This window comes from Pipistrellus hanaki, assembly GCF_964339955.1.
Source record: "Pipistrellus hanaki genome assembly, chromosome: 3".
Taxonomy (NCBI): Eukaryota; Metazoa; Chordata; class Mammalia; order Chiroptera; family Vespertilionidae; genus Pipistrellus; species Pipistrellus hanaki.
In genome coordinates, this window is record NC_140505.1 from 100624837 (window position 1) to 100642121 (window position 17285).

The 17285-nt window shown below is 45.0% G+C and overlaps 2 protein-coding genes across 4 annotated transcripts in view; one reads left to right on the forward strand and one right to left on the reverse strand.

Annotated features, from left to right (window-relative positions):
- Positions 1–17285, reverse strand: part of POMP (proteasome maturation protein) — a 391736-nt gene that overhangs the window by 156268 nt on the left and 218183 nt on the right. The gene's annotated exons all lie outside the window — the stretch shown is intronic.
- The window catches only part of FLT1 (fms related receptor tyrosine kinase 1), a 202294-nt gene continuing 189098 nt past the window's right edge, over positions 4090–17285 (forward strand). The window contains exons 1-2 of one of the 3 annotated variants that reach the window (XM_084878676.1): positions 4090–4231; positions 4353–4695. In XM_084878676.1, coding sequence (XP_084734802.1) covers positions 4632–4695 — 64 coding nt within the window. In that variant the 5' untranslated portion in view covers positions 4090–4231; positions 4353–4631. Of the gene's footprint in view, positions 4232–4261; positions 4696–17285 lie in introns of those variants that run through there. The other 2 variants (XM_084878677.1, XM_084878678.1) reach the window with 2 other exon arrangements.

Here is a 17285-nt window from a genome sequence, read left to right on the forward strand (position 1 = left end):
ATAATAATTATGAAGGCTTTGTAGGAACATGAAAAAAATAAGAGCACTCTATGTGAAAAAGACTAGCATGAAATATGCCAAGGTGATCATAGTGATTAAATTAAGATGATTCTGTTATAACTCATCCTCTCACCATCTCCCTACTTTTCATTTCTTTTATTTTTTAAAAGAATAGCTTTTATTGATTTTTTTTTTAGAGAGACAGAAAGGGAGAGGGAGAGAGAAACATTGATGTGAGAGTGGGACATTGATCAGCTGCCTCCTGCACACCCTTGCAGGGAATGGAGCCCAAAGCCCAGTCATGTGCTCCTGACCTGGAATTGAACCATCAACCTTCTGACGCACTGTACAACACGTAGCCAACTGAGTCACACTGGCCAGGGCTCCCTATCTTTTCATCTGTCTAATCTTTTCATCTGTTTTCTAACTAAAATAGTATATTAGATAGAGAAAAAGTGAATAGCTGACAGTCATATGCTAAGATAAACTTACCCTTTGGCAAAATTGTTAATTATAATGATCAGATGACCCATATACAGATTTCCTTAGTCAACTACTTTTCCTTTAGGTATTAGTCCCTTCTCTGTTTAGCAAAACTTTCCTAGAGTACCTTGAAAAAACTTACCTATCTTATTACCTCTTGCTCAGTCTATGCAATTATTACTAAATAATGACATGGGAAATATTAACCAATTAACATGCAGCCTCCCTTGATGAATGTACATCTAGAGATAACCTTTTCAAATCCATCCACCACCCATCCATCCATTCATTCACTCAGCTCTGTCCTTGTTAAGGCTTTTGATGATGATCCAGAAGTCACACTTATCTTATTTGTGGATAATTTGAAACAGGAGATATAGGAAATGCACCAAATGGCAGAATTGAAGAGCAGAAAGATTTCAATGGGCCAGTAAGGTGGACCAAATCAAACAAGAAATTTAACAAGAGTGTGTATAAGGGTCTGCAATTTGAGTTGCCAAGCTAGGGCTGTCCAAGCATAGCTGGATCACAGCCCTTATGAAAAAGCCTCAGGGGGTGTTAACCCAGAATAAGTTCTCCTAAGAGTACAAGGTATGAACTAGCCCACAGAAAAGGCCCCTTTTGAGCTTAGGTTTCAGTAACAGAAGTTTTATGTCACAGCCCCTGGGGAACATCAGGAGATACAGGGCTAACTAGGGCTAATCAGTGCTGGGACACAGCCTCAGAAAGGAGCCGAAACCCTGAATAAATTAAAGTGAGATAAGTAGCAGCAGCATTGAACTGTGTGAGGAGCAGGTAGCTGGGAACAGAGTGAGCCTTATGGAGCAGAAAAGAGATGGCCCTAAGGAGTTCCATCAGCAGAACTAGATAATTGAGGTTTGTGGGTATGTGCTTCTCAGACCAAGGAGCCTAAACTGTCAAGGTGACATGTACTGAGAGGTGTTTTTTCACTTAACAAGGCAGGATTTTATAAGATCATTTGGTTCTTGTGGCCAACCATACATATTTATGTTACGCAATGTGTAGCCACGGAGTATGTTTTTAATTTGGTCTGAAGCCCGGGGGGGGGGGGGAGGGGGGGTTGAGATTCCTGATTAAACCCCAGCACCTGCAAGCTGAGCCTGCTCTCCCCTTGCTCTGACTGTAGGAAGAGGAGGGCCTGGGTTTTCTCCTGTCTCCCTCCCTGATGCTCCCACAGTTTTTCAGTCTTGGACATTAAAGCTGTTGGTTTTACCAACAGTGTACCACTGAATAGGGACTAGAAAGAATCCCCAAGAGAATGTTTATAGCTGATAACAAGAGAGAGTGTCTGGTTTTGCAGGAGATGAAATGTTCTTTTGTATGTGAGCAGAAAGTAAGCAGATAGTACGCTTCAATAGCTTTTTATACCCACTAGGCATGTTGAAATTGATCTTTTCCATCACTATTATCTATAAAACCTCTTCTTTAGTGATTTAGTTGGAGCATACAGTAGTCCATTCTCATTCAAATGTGTTCTCCCTCTTTTTTGGGGGGAGGGGGCGGGGGAGAGCTGAGAGCCATACCTTTATTTCTCATCATTTTAGTTTAGATATTCATTTATCTCAATCCTAAAATTTATCTAAGCTAAAATGAAATTATGAGCAAAGGCTTGTGACAACTTGTAGCATCTTGAGTTCTTTGTGAAGATGCTAATGTGACTACCAAAAGAAGAAATAGTAAAGAAATTGGTGCTATCATTGAAAGCCTGCAACTTTCCTAAGAGTAGTTGGGGAGTTTGTGGAGAACCACTCAATGCAGAATGATTTGGTTGTAAATTAAGTTAGATTCAACCATGACTCCTTTAATCTTAAATACTTAAGCAATATGTTAGCATTGCCCACTGGTATCTTAGATTATGAAATCTGTTTCAGCTGTTCTGGCTTTATAAAGAGTCCATGCGGATTCACTTCTGACAGCAGGTCCTTGGAGTGTTCTCTCTCTGCGTGTTGTTGTTGTTGTTTTTTTTAAATCAAATCGCATGTTAAAAGTTGTATTGCATTTTTGTAGATAGCCTATAGACCACTTCCTCCCAGAATCAGCTAAGTGTCTCTCCAGACCACCTCTTCTCTGCCCATTATAAGCCTCGGCCAACCCAGCCCTTGATCCTTGCACTGAGGCTTCCTGGCCACTTTGCGTGATTCTACCTGAAAGGACAGAGATGAGCTTTTCCCATCCCAGTGAGTTTGGTCCTAACACCACGTCTGGTCCCTGTGGGGCGGCAGAAGGACAATGCTAACAGCCTCTCCTTGGGAAAGAGCAGGGAGCGACTAGCAGCGCCACAGTTAGGCTCCCCGGGTGTGTTCCAGACTGTGACCTCTGTTGGGGGACCAGTTGCTGGAAGGATCCCCTGTCAGCTTCCAGCCCTGTTGTCCTTATTTACCTACTGTTAACTGAGCGAGCCCGTGGTTTTTTTTTTTTTTTGAAGAATAGGGCTTGGGGGAGGCAGAGGACAGGAGCCAGGGAGCGTGCTGCGGCGCAGGGGGAAAATGGAAAAGGGTGGTGAAGCCGGGGACGAACTTCCTTTTAAGCCTTGGGGGACCGTGGCTCAGCAGCCCTGGCGCCAGGTGCTCCGACTCGCGTTTCCTGCGTCGGGCGGCGGTGGCAGAGACCTGTCCTTGCTCCACCGCCCAGAGGTGTGGCAAGCTCTGGTTGCCCAACTTTCCCAGGCGGGGTGGGAGTCCGGCCCTTCAGGAGGAGTCGCCGGCCCGGTTCTGAAGCCATCCCGGTTCCTTTCCTAATGACCATCCGGCAGGTCCCAATAGAACTGCTTTTCCAAGCGCCGTGTTTACGGGGAGACGCCGGGCTGCTCCTTGCAGCCTAAGATGCTTTCAGCCTTTGAGGAACGGGAACAAAACTGAGGAACGACGTGGAATTAGCACCATCACAAATGACCTGGTGCCTCCAGTTAATGTCACCGGGTTTTGTTCGGGGGGGGGGGGGGGGGGGGGAAGGCAGCGGAGTCACTCATTCTCCGCAATAAGCTGCCATCAGAAAGTTTCCCCTTTCTCCTCTCCCCATTCCCTTCCCCTGAGCACTTAGGAAATAAAGTTCATGACCCCGGCCTTTACCAGTTGCAGTAGCAGTTTCACTCCTCAGCTTTTAAAGGTATCGTGATGTTACTCCTTGTTTTGCTTATAAGAAGCGGAGGGTTTAGGAAATATCTTGGGCGGATGCAACTGCGGCTGAAAAAGACGCGGGCGCACCGCGCTCTCCAGGGCCCCGGGGGGAGGGGGCACGCAGTCTGCCCAGAGGTGCCTGCAGGCGTCCGGGGCCCTCGGGCTGCCCGGTCCAGTCCAGGTGCCCAAGGTTTCCTGCGTCTTCCGACGTCTTGGGGCATTCCGGGTCCTCGCAGGGACAGGGGCCCGGAGAGGGGGCGGCGGCTGGACTATGTGGGAAGGAAGATGCGGGAGCCGGACTCCCTCCTTGGTGCCACGGACACCGCGGCCAGCTTCCCGTGGGCCGTTCTCTGCGCGCCCGGGGCGGACGGCGAAGCTCCAGTTCTGCGCCCTCACCGGCTTCGGGCGGTCCCCGGGGCTGAGTAAGCCGGGCGGAGGGAGCCGGCCGAGATTTCCTGAGCTCTAAGGAAGGAGGAGGGCATCAGGGTTAGTGGGCCGGGAGCGGGACCCAGAACCTGCCCGGCCGCACGCGGATCCAGGACCCCCGCCCCCGCCCCCGGCGCCCCCGCCCCCGTCCGCCGCCTCAGGGAATGAGGTCCCGGAGGAAGAGGGTAGGTGGGGAGGAGGGTGACGGGTGGGGGACCCCTTGACGTCACTGGAGGAGGTGCCGGGGTAGGAAGTGGGCTGGGGAAAGGTTATAAACGGCTTTCGCCCCGGCTCCCCTCCATCGAGGTCCGCTAGAGGATCGGAGCGCGCCGGACGGACACTCGTCGAGGCTCTTCCCCGGTCGGGCTCGGAGCGGGCTCCGGGACTGAGAGCGGCAGCCGAAGACGCCGGGCTGCGAGGATTACCGACAAGTGACTGTGTCCCCGGCCGGAGCCGCAGCGAGGGGCGCTTGGACACGGGAACTGAGTGCGGGGCGGCGGCGGAGAGCGGGAGACAAGCTCGGCGGCTGGGTCAGTCGCCCGCCAGGAGCGCAGGCACCCGGCGGCCGGCCACGTCGCGCTCACCATGGTCTCCTGCTGGGACACCGGGGTCCTGCTGTGCGCGCTGCTCGGCGGTCTGCTGCTCACAGGTGAGACGAGGCCGCGGTGGGGAGTCGGGGGCACACCCTAGGGGCGGGGTGCACGCGGGGGGGGGGGGCGCCTCCGCGGGAACCTGGAGCAGGAGCCTCACCGTGCACGCCGGGGGTCGCGGCGCCTTTCTCCTCAGCGGGGTCCAGGCGCGCGCTTCGGGGTGGGGGGGGGGGGGTGCCGGGCATCGCCGCCCTGGATGGCAGTGAGGCTGCCCCTCGGGGGCTGGAGACGCCGACCCTCTCCGCCTGGCTCCGGGCTCGGGGAGCGCTGCGCGCCTGGACCTGCCTGACACTCAGACCTGATCCCAGGCAGCCGGTCTGAGGGGCCCTCCGGAGCCCTGCGCCGCGGCTCCACGAGCGCCCGCGAGGCCGCCGGGGGCCGGGCTGAAGCCCTAGGGTGGCGGTGGCGGTGTTGGCGCTGGCCACGACTTCGCGCCTCGAAAGAGATGGAGGAGAGCCCTCTAGGAGGGGGTTGTGTGCTTGCCGGGAGCAAAGAGATACCCGGAGATGGCAAGAGCTGGTATCCTTCCACACACTGAGCCCACTTAGGACTGCCCACGGAATGTTTCTCAGGCGCCCACTCCTCTTCGGGTCCCGGACCGCGGGGCTGGAGCGCGCTGCGCACAGCCAGGGGGGAGGGGCGGGCGAAGGGGGCACCTTCCACCGGTCCAGCCCAGGTCGCCGTCCAGGGCAGTCCAGAACCTAAGTACCGTTAAGTTTTGCAATTGCAAGTCTAGCCTTTAAATTCCAAAAGAAGAAAGGGCTAAAAATCCACCCCTTTGCCTGGTGTTAAGAGAAATTGGAGGCTGAATAGAGGGAGCTAAAAGGTCACACAGGCGGTTAGAGTGGAGGCCGCCCCAGGGATGTGTCAAACCCGAGGAATTTAGGGAGGATTTGCCCTCCTGCTTCTTAGAGCTCAGGAAACCTCTGCCAGCTCCCTCTGTCTGGCCCTCGGCTTACTCACCCTGGGAATCGCCTGAAGCCCATGAGGGCACAGAACTGCCCAGCGCGTTCAGTCCCACAGGACAAAGACAGTAACATAAAATAAGTTACTGCAGTGATTCAAGGAAAGGAAAGTCGGTACAGTTGGGCATATTTAAAAAAAAAATGCATGTTAAACACCCAAAGCTGTAGGAAGACGAATTAGACGGTCAGTTTCTAAATAACAAGCTATAGTTCCAATCCGAGGGGCACACACAGTCCTAATGTCTGAGAACCACACTGTCTGTTGGAAAAAGTTGCTAAAATAACTATTGAAATGAAATATTGCTGTTCTAATTCAAAAATGCATTTTTTCGTTTTGAAAAGTCACTTTAAAAAAAATTGCTCAGAGCACCTAAATAACTTGCTGAAGTCTGTCTATTATGTAAAGATAAATCTAGGTAATTACTGTAAGTCCAAAAAAATGGAGGGAAGAATATATATTTCATTGTTTTGCACAGATATATCTTTATTTTTGTTTCAAACTGTGGTCGACTAGTGAAGTATATTTCTCTGTGTGATTAGGGACCACTTAGATTGGCGGAAGGTTGTCAGAAACTAGAAGATCCTCTTGTGATTTCTCTTAGTTATTATTTTATTTAGAAGGAGGCAGGAATCTTGGAACTCGTGTGTTATAGGAAGAAAGAAAAAGTACTGGCAAGGTGAGAACCCCTTTACCTGCCAGTTTAAGGAGCTATTGGGGTTTGTAATTGTGAAGCCTGCCTTCCCAGACCACGGGCTTCTCTGGCTGATTAACAGAAACAGTCAAACACGGAGAGGAGCAAATGCTTCTAGACCAAATCAGGGCTTTCTAACTAAACCGAGGGGCTGCAGTCTGGGGAGAGGGTCCAGAATGGGTACAAGTTTCTGCCCAGTGGAGTCCTCTTGCACCCATCATGAGCTGGGTCTGCTCACCTTCAATTGTTATATATCCTTTTATAACAATTGTGTATTCATCAGTAATTGTTACTGTATGTGAGTGATGTGCAGGTGTGCCTTGAAGATAAAATAATCAAATGCTCAGTAATACAAAAAGATAATGTATCCCCTATCCCCCAAAAAAGTGTATTTACATTATTCCAAATATCCTGGGAAATAAAAAATAAAAAAGCCAATAATTCAGATACTTTCAAGTACTCTGTATTGCAGTGTTTTCCTCTTAAAAGGATACCAGTCCTCCTTTACTCCACACAAAGTCTGATCTTACTTTTAAGTCACCATGCCCTTGATTAAAGCCATAGACCTTTTTTTCTGGCCCCCGGTTTCTTGAATTTTTGAGCAACTAGGATTTACAATTTGCTATAACTAACTGGAAATGCTTGTGCATTTTGTGAGGGCAGTCTACATTAATAATATAAGGTTAAATCAAAATGTACCTGAAAATAACACCCATTTTTAAATTGAATATAATAAATCTCATAATAAAACTATTTTATATAACAATTTTTTGTTGTTTTCCCCAAGGTATATGCATCCACAACTTTTTGGTTGTGTTTTCCTGAATTGCATATTGGAAACTTTAATTATTTATAGCACTTGGCAATCCACTAGTTTTCCAACTGATGGGTCATGTTGCAGATGTACTGTAGGTAGCCACCTACTCTAGGTCCTCAATATTTTTGCCTTATTTGTTTATTATTACTTGAAGTTTTTCTTTCCCAGTTGAAAATTCTAAAAAGGCTATCTATTTCTTTTCTAGTGAAACAGGCTTTTTTTATTTTCATATATAAAATTCAGAAGTTAGAATAGATTATTATTTCTAAGACCCTTTCCCAACTCTAAAATTTAATAAACAAGTAGACCGAACACAGCGTCTCTTTTTCTCCTCTCCTTACCTACATTTGCGTAGGGAATGGATAGTAAACCCTGTGACGCTAGAGCTGAAGCTGGAAGGATGAACTGGTTTCCCCCGCTATTAATAATCACACTGTATTTTTTTTTCCCTAGTAGAAAGCATCTGACCCACCAATTAACTTGGTCTTTAATGGGTTGCAGAAGCTAAGCTACTAGAGAATGCACAATCCAGTAGTAATAATTAACCCAGGCTTTCTTTTTTTAATAGCAGAATGTGTAATTCTAGTTACATTAGCTCTTGTAAGGATGACAGTCATTTTAAACCATATGTGTTCCTTCTTCTTCTTCTTCTTCTTCTTCTTCTTCTTCTTCTTCTTCTTATTATTATTATTATTATTATATTATTAATGCTCACTTTATTCTAAAAGAAGTTTAGATTTCAATGAGGGTACTAAATCTCTATTTTATATTAATTTTTAGAACAAACCAAATATTCACTTAGTTCTCCTTATCAAAAACTTGAGACATTCTAAATCTACTTTGAAAGCATAGGATATTGAAGTTGAAAATATACGTTGCAAAAAAATGGTTTTATATTGACCAAAAAATAGCATGTCCTTGAGGATGGTTATCCAACCTATTGCGAAGTTATGGCTGGTATTGACTCTGCCTTGGGGAGTTCTGCAAAGTAAGAACAAAAAACAGAACAGTAGCTTCTGTACAGTTTTATGTTGAGATGTGTATGTGAATGGGCATAAGAATGGAGAGCCAGTGCAGGAAGCTCTGGGCATTTGAGTGTGAAATGCAAAGTTTGCTGGTGTTAGTAAGATTTTTGGTTCAGTTGGATCAGGAGTTTGTTGGATATCAAGTACATGTAATTTTTCAGAGTATTTGTCATTGTGGATATGGAAGGAAGGACATTTGAAATAACACCTGGCCTTATTTTTTTAAGAAAAAAAAATATTATTAGGAATGGTTCAAAGCATTAGAAGTATCGGTGCACTGGGTTTAACCAATTTACTGGAACATAGGCATCCATTCGGTTTCATTGGCCTTAGCATGCTGATGAGCTGGTTTGGAGTGACAAGATCTCCTCCCACATGCTTTTCAGGATTACCAGTGGCTCCTCACATACTTGGGTGCTTGGAAAGTGCATGCTGCTGATTAAATTACTGGATTTTATACCAGATTGAGGGAGAGGAAGGAAATAGGAGGAATGGAGTAATTGAGGGAGAGCTTGAAAGGAAAGCCTCTGGCTTAGCATCTGGGACCACAGGGGGGTTTCATTAAGGAAATGGTTCCATTGAGTCTGCTGGAGATAGTGGACTAAATTTCCTGCATTGCTGCTGGGGCGGATATGGGGGGATGTCAAGAATTCCTGGGGATTTCCCATCAGTCGTGGTGAAGCCATTTTTGATGATTGCTCCTCTCCTTGAAGTTTTTGAGAGATTTGATCTTTTTTCATTGAACACATACATTGGGAAAGTAGGAAAGAACCTCTTAGATGAAATCTATTCACTTCAGAGATGAGAAAATACACAGAGTAGTTTAGTGATATTTTTCAAGGTCAACAAACAGCTGGCTAGTGGCAGATGCAGAACAGAACCCAATGTTCATACTCCAGATAGCATTTCTTCAAATATTTGTTGATTGACATTAGTAAAACACTTAACATTTCTTTTTAAACTCTGGCATCATTTTTTAATATGGAATTTACATATATTTTCTTGAAGCCCTTTGGGGTTTGAATGAAGAATATCAGAATTATGGCTGCTTGGTAGTACAGTGAAAGATTTGGAGAGAAAATTGATATTCCTTGTGAGCAGTGCTATACAAACTCTACCCCAGGCAAAGGAATTACCCACCTTTTTAGATGAGCCTTGCGCATTCATTGCCCCATGCTTGTGCTGTTTGTCTGCTAGACCCTTTTTCTTCCTGTGCATATCCTCCTCCCCTGCCTTCAAAGTCCAGCTCAGAAACCTGTGAGTGTCTTCTCATAGCCCCAGACAGAATGAATTATTTCTCCTATTCCTATATGTACTCTCCTATATGTGGCTCTGCTAAGTGCTCCTCTTCCACTCCTCGCCTGGCATTGTTCGTATTCTGTTTATGTGGCTGTGCCCTCAACCTTTGAGAAGAAGAGACCATGTCTTAGCTGCCTTAGATTCCAGGCACCTAGTGTGACACCTGGCATGGAGGCTTTCTTGGAATGAATGAGTGATGTAGCCACATTATCATTTCTAAGAAATCTGTCAGGGCCAGATATGAATTTATTCCAGTATATGAATGTGCTCCTGCCTGTCCATTTGGCCTCAGTTATGGTAGATTCTTTACAGAGTTCATAATAGATAGTGTTTATCCTTTGTAGTGAGTGACTAAGATGTAGGAAATCAGCTATGAACGTCAACTCTCTGAGATACTTCTGTTTTGTAATGATACTTCACTGGGGCCTCTGATCCCTAAAAGCCTTGCTTCAGTCTGTGCAGAAGTTCTGTCTTAGCCGCTACTGTGAGGTGTAAACACTCAGTTTTACTCTGCATTGTCTTACCCAATTTTTAGAAATAACGGTGCTCTCTTATTTTATCCTTTGATTTACTATTCCTCTCATAGACTCAACCCTGAGTCCTTGGGTGCTATAATGCAAACCTGAAGAGAGAGACCTGGCCACACTCAGTATCAATGCTCTGCTTCAATAGCAGCTTTTGATTTCGAGCCACTAGACCAGGCTAGTCTTCCTGATTTTCTTTTTCTTTAGGATAGTTTCTTCTCAACCATTCATGCAAACAGGCTCCTGGCAGGATCATCCCATGAGTCAGGTGTGAGCCATGGATCTGAAAAATCTGAATTCAATGGTTGGGGCTCAAGGTTGGTGTCTCTCTTCCCCCATCCTATGGCCAGCCCCACACTTTGTGAATGTCCACTACATACCCCCAAACACTCTCAAGGTGTGATCCATGGTCCAGCATCTGCTGCGAACTTAATTGAATTAGAGCCTTTATTTTAATAAAGTCCCCAGATGTTTGTACATTAAAAATTGAGATGCACTTGGCCAAGACATGGGAACAACCTTAGTGTCCTTTTGATAGATTGGATAAAGAAGATGTATGTGGTTCATATATACAGTGGAATACTACCCAGCCTTAAGGAAAAAAAGTAATATTTCCATTTTCAATAATGTAGATGGATCTTGAGAATGTCATGCTAAACAAAATAAATCAGTGCAGTTAAGTTAAGAACCATATGATTTCCCTTATGTGTAATATATAAAACTGAAAGCAACAAATGAGCAAATAAAAAAAACAAACAAAAACTTATAGACAGACAATAGTATGTGGTTTTCAGAGCAGAAGAGGGGTGGGGATGAGTAGGTAAGGGTAGAGGGAGTCAAATATATGGTGACAGAAGATTTGACTTGTAGTGGGGAACATACAATGCAATATACACATGATGTATTATAGAATTGTATACTTGAAACCCATATAATTTTATTAACCAACTAGAGGCCCAGTGCATGAAAATTTGTGCACTGTTCGGGGGGGGGGGGGGGGTGCATATCTCAATCCAGTCTGTTCCCTCTCACAGTCAGGGAGCCCTCAGAGAATGTCCTACTGACGCCTAAGCCACAGTCTGGCCTCCCTCTTTGGGAGGTGAACCGGGTATACATCAGGAGAAGGCACCACCCCATCACCCTGCTGCTGATGCCACTGCTGGCCACAGCAGCTGCAAGGCCTCATAGCCACCAGGGCTCACAGATGTCTGAGCTCATGGCTGCTCTGAGACCTGGGCCTCATGGCTCCCTGAGCCCACAGCTGCCTGACCCCTGGGCCTCACAGCTGCTGTGGCTTTGTCCAGATGGATGTCCAGATGGACTTCTGGAAGATGTCCATCCTAAGTAGCATATTACCTTTTTATTAGTACAGATGTCACCACAATAAATTTAGTAATTTTGTTTTTAATTGAGAAGCACTAATTTCAGTAAGGGACTCTTAACTCTGATGTCAGGGTTTAAATCCTTTTCACCAATATCCTTGCTGACCTTTGACCTGTGTGACCAAGGGACTAGACCTAGGTTAGCCAGGAGCCTCTTTTGACTCCCACATTGTTCTTGTGCTCTGTCTTCTGCTAGGGCACCTGTGTCCTACTTTAAGACTCTTTTTACAAAATCTTAGACTTACCTTGGACCTGTAATCAAAGTAAACAGAGGTATGGTCTTGAAGATACCGTGATTAACCAAATCCTGGGTGCAAGATCATGGTTTTAGAAAATATGGACTTGTAAAAAATAGTGAAAATGGAATTAGATACGTTTTAACCATACATGAAAGTTTTACAAGACATTTCTTCTAATAAAAATTTACTTGATGGTGAAAACCAGCCAAAGTGTGTACTCCAGAGTCTATTGTCAAGAAGACATCACTGTCTCATGATGTCATGCTATAATGACAAATTTTTTGTGCTTCTTACTGGCATGAAATTTACTGTGTTTTTTTCTTGCATTCTTCCTCTTCTCATTATTGCCAAGTGTTGGCAAATGCTTTTGTCTTTTCACAGACTATCACAATGCTCTCAGGCATTTTTTTCTCCTTGTCTTCAGTTCTTCTATTTAACTGGTAGAAGGTGAATAGATTTCCTTTCAAGCCACCCATCATGTGGTCTATGCAAGCCAAGGTTTAACAATGATCAGATTCTTTTGTTAAAAGAGGCCTGATGTGAACCTTGTATAAATGAAAAGTTTGGCTTTCATTATATAAAAATATGAAATTCCTTAAACTCAAGGCCACTTTTAACAAAACCCTGATAAGGAACTGCTCTGCCCAGTAAGTTCTATGAAACCCTTTGCTTCTCTCTAGGGTCATGGTCTCCAACCTTGTCCCCACATTAGAATTGTCTGCAGAGTTTTTAAAAACAGCTCTTCTTGCCCTGATGCATTCTTGACCAATTTAATCACAATCAGTCAAGTAGGACCCAGACATCAGTAATTTTAAAGTTCCCAGGTGATTCTGGTGGGTGGCTGAGATTAAGAAACTCTTATTTTGCCCAGCCAGTGGGGCTCAGTGGTTAAGCATCAATTTATGATCCTGGAGGTCTCAGTTTGATTCCTGATCAGAGCACATCCCCAGGTTGTGAGCTCAATCCCCAGTGTGGGGCATGCAGGAGGCAGCCAATCAATAATTCTCTCTCATCATGGATGTTTTTATCCCTCTCTCCCTCTCTCTTCCTCTCTGAAATCAATAATATATCCTCTCCAATAAAAGAGAAACATGCAAATTGACCGTATCTTTGCTACACCACAAGCCATGCCCACTAGTCAATCAGGGTGAGTATGCATATTAACCCAACCAATATGGCAGATAAGTTGCATATCCAGGCCAGAAGACTGAAGACAGCATAGAAAGAATCCAAGCTGCGGAGAAGGAAGCAAGTGGGGTGGTGGAGAAGACAGAGAAGCAGGCGGGGTGGAGAGAAGGGAGAGAAGCTGGCAGGGCAGCAGAGACCACAGCAGAAAGCCCTATTGCTGGAATCTTCCTGCAAGAGGCATCTAATATAATATTTTTTTTTAAAGAAACTCCTATTTTACTAGGCATTTCAATTACCTGGAGAACTTTGTTACACTAGAGTGTTGGGTCCCACCCTAGAATTTCTGATTGAATGGATCTGAAGTGGGACCAATAATTAGCATTTCTAACAACTTTCCAAGTGATGCTGATGCATCTGATCCAAAGACCACATTTTGAGAGCCCCAGGCATAACGCTGGTTTAAGAGGCCTGGCCACCTGGGAGGCACCTGCCATGTACCAATCTATAAAAGCCACTGAATTATCACTCAACCTATAACAAGGTGGAGGAGACTGTATTTAGAATTCCTGCCAGGAAGAGTATGTGTTAGTAATGTGCAGAAGGAATACGAGGAGAAAGTGCTGGGGAATGCCATCAGAAGATGTGGTAGAATTGCCTTCTGTGGAAAGTGGGTCTGTATTGCCGAGTGGGCCATGCGAGTTAAGATCCAGAACTGAATTGCTGGTCTAGACAATAGTCCTTATCTGCTTTACACCACACAGCATTCAGTCTTTCCTCTTTATAAATATTGGAAAATGTCTACAGAGTCCTTTTGAAAGGTGCCATATATTGACCTGTCCCAGGCACCCATGTGCCTTGGTGCAGTCCTGCCTCCCTTCACAGCACAGTGCTCTTTGAAGTCTCAAGATGCTTTGCCTCTCTATTGGAGCCTCTCGTGGTGGGAACAGTGTTGCCCCACTTGGGTGGTTAACTTCTACCTGTGGGAGCAGTCTAGTTCTGCTGGCCTTTGTGATGTGCTAGAGGTCTGTCCTCATTGATGAGAAAAGTCACTACCTGATTGGAGACAGAGTTGGCTCCCACTCTGCAGAACCATGGTGCTGAGTGCTTTCTGTGAAATAATGAGTTTTCAAGCTGCTTCTCCTTCCCTAAGAGCATCTGGGGTAATTCCAGGGCATTGAAGGCCTCATATTGTGTGAGCTCCACATGAACACTTTTATTTTCAAATACAGAAAGAGCATATGCATTAAGCACCACAGAGTCACTGATTTTGTAGGGCTGAGTTTTGGTAGCATTTGCTATCTGTCATCTATTGTTACTCAACAAGCAGCCCTCAAACTCAATAGCCAAGAAAAGAATTCATTCTTTCTCATGAGTCTATAGATTAGAAATCTAGGCTGGGCTCAGCTGGGTGGTTTTCCTTCCATTCTCACCCTGGGTCACTCATGCAGCTGTAGTCATCTGGAATTTCAACTGGGACCTTGGTGGTGTCTGTCACTGGGCCTTCCTCTGCATGTAGTCTTTTGACATTCAGAAACCTTGTCCTGGCTTCCCTATGTGGAGGCAGGCTAGTCCAAGAGGACAATGGTGGAAATAGCATGGCCTTTTGAGGCCTGGGCTTTGGAACTTCTACCCCACCCCTTCTGCCATATGACTAGTCATAACCTACATGAGAAAATAGGCTCTTCCTTTGGTGGGATGAGTTGTACAATATTTGGTCATGTTTTTCAATCTATCACACCACACCATTATTTAGTACTTAGTGTTTTCTTTCAGTCTAGATATTAGGTCGGAGTTTGGCTGAAAAAAATAATTGAGAATAATGCCTTGGCCTTTCTCCACAGAACCTGTGAGTGACACAACTGGCCCTTGAAACACTTCCTAGTCAGAGGTCTCTTTATTAGGGTACATGTCAGGTTGGGGCTGCTAACTTCTTATGAATACCATGACAGCAGCAGGGAGGGCAGCTGATGTTCAGAATCTTTGTGCAGACAGCTCTGCAGATCCTTGGGGCTTATTTTGTAGGGCATCCAGTTGAGCTTCTTCTTCTGGAGGATGTGGGGAGGCTGTAGGCTTTTGGCAAGGAAGAAGGAGGAAACTGATCCCTGTGCATTGTTAGGCACTTTGATTTACATTTTTTATCTTACTCAATCTCAAGAGGTAGCACAGTAGTCTGAGGTCCATTAAAAACTTTTCCTAATTACAGAAGTGGTAAGTAAGGCTGGAATTATTTCAGTCTTATTGGGTCAGACTCCAAACCTTCCTGCTCTTACCCCACCTTCCAGCCTAAGTGAAAAGAAGAGAAGGAAATGAGTATGGATAAGAGTGTGCTGGTCTTTCTCTTCTTTCCAAACCATTCTATACTTGGAGTTTTGCCATCTCCAAGGAAGGTGAGAAACCTTTGCTACTCCATCTTAAAGTGGCCTTCGGATATTCCACTTCAGCCTGTGCTGACACCATGACAGAATTTTAACTATGCCAGTTTTTGTTTTGTTTTTTAAATCAGGGTATTCAAGTGCCATCCATAAACATAAGTCAAAAAAGGATCTCTAGAGGCAATAAGACAAGGTTTTATAAGAGATTCCAAACTGCTTTCCTATAAGTGGCTTTATACTAAAGCAGAAGGGACTCCAAAATGGCAGCAAAGTGGATGCTACACTGACATGCTCCCAGGACCAAATTGGAATTACAACTAAAATTCAAAAAAGCTGTCCTGAATAATCAACTGAAGACTAGCTAGAGAGAACCCTGATAACCAAGGATGGAAAGTGACCACATAGAGACTGGTAAAAATATACGCAGGTGCAAAAGGCCTGACCAGGTGCCCACAGACAGCAACTAAAGTTCCAGAGGGATATCTTAGCTGTGGGGGTCCCACTAAGAACTCTGGGTTCTAAACCCCAAGCTGGGCTCCCCAGCCCAGAATACCACAATTGAGAAAGGTGCCCACAAAACATCTGGCTGTGGAAAGCAGCATGGTTGCTATCTGCCAGGGAGAGAATTGGAAATGCAGGCACCCTCTTAAAGGGCCAATGCATAAAATTGCTTGCATAGCCACTCTCCCTGGGCTCCAGCAGAGGGAGGGCAGAATGGACTGGGGCTGTATAAACAGAAGTAAGGATTGGGAGCTCTGGTGTTGGAGATCGGAGGATAGCCACACTGGTTTCCTATGCTGAGTCATTCCGGGAGACCTTTGCTATCCAGGTGGTATTTGGAAAACCCCTAACCTCACCTTGTTGAGTTTTTAAACCCATTAAGAGACTGAGACTAACAGTCTGCAGGCAGAAGCAATTGCCCCACCATGTTAGAAAACCTCTTGCCCCACCCTGTTGTTGATAGCTGAGGCTGATCAAGACTAAATACAATCAGACTGCAGGCAGAACTGGATCTCTGGAGGCTTTGAGTTTTGTCCTGACCTAATTTGGAGCCCAAAGCTAGGAAAAGCAGGCCTTGATGCACATCTTTGTCCTTTCCAAAAGCACCCAGCCCCAGCAGAGGGAGCCATAAACAGTGGATTGTTGCTAGCTCCAAACAGGGTACTCAGGGCCAGTCAGAAACAGAATTTGACACTGTCCTGCATTAGAGATTGGCGGGGTTAGTGGGGGGGGGGGGGGCTTATCAGACCTACCTAATATATAGTCATAAACTCAAATAGGCAGCCAAAATGGGGAGGAAAAACTAAGCCCCAAATGAAAGAGCAAGAGAATTTTCCAGAAGGACTAAATGAAATAGAGATAAATTTATCAGACATAGAGTTCAGAATAAGAATGGCAAAGATGATCACCACCATGAGAAAAGATATATTAACTATGAAGAATGATATAGCACTAATAAAGAACACAGTGGAAAAAATGACACAGTGGAAGGGTTGAGTAGAAGGAATATACAGCAAATTAGAGGAAGCCAAGAATTGGATCAGTGAATTAGAAGACAGGGTTGAAAAAAAATCACTCAATCAGAGAACCAAAAAGAATAAACAAGTAAAAAACAGGAGGACAGTTTCAGGGATCTGTGGGACAACATGAAATGTAACAATATTCACACTATAGAAATGCCAGAATGGGAAGAGAGTAAGCAAGGGATAGAGAATGTCTTTGAAGAAATAATGGCAGAAAACTTCCCTAACCTGGTGAAGGAAAAGTCACGTAAGTTCAGAAGGCTCAGAGAATCCCAAGCAAGAAGAACCAAACAGGCCCATGCCCAAACACATCATAATTAAAATGCCAAAAATTAAAGTCAAAGAGGAATATTAAAGGCAGCAAGAGAAAAGCAAATTTGTTACCTCCAAAAGAGCTCCCATAAGGCTATCAGCTGATTTTTTTTTATCAGAAACTCTACAGGCCAGAGGGGTATGGCATGAAGTATTTAAGGCAATGAAAATCAAGGATCTGAAACCAAGATTATGATATTCAGCAAGGCTTTCATTAAAAATGGGTGGTGAAATAGTTTCCCAGACATAAAATAACTAAAGGAATTTGTTACCACCAAACCAGCAGTTCAAATAATGCTAAAGGGACTATA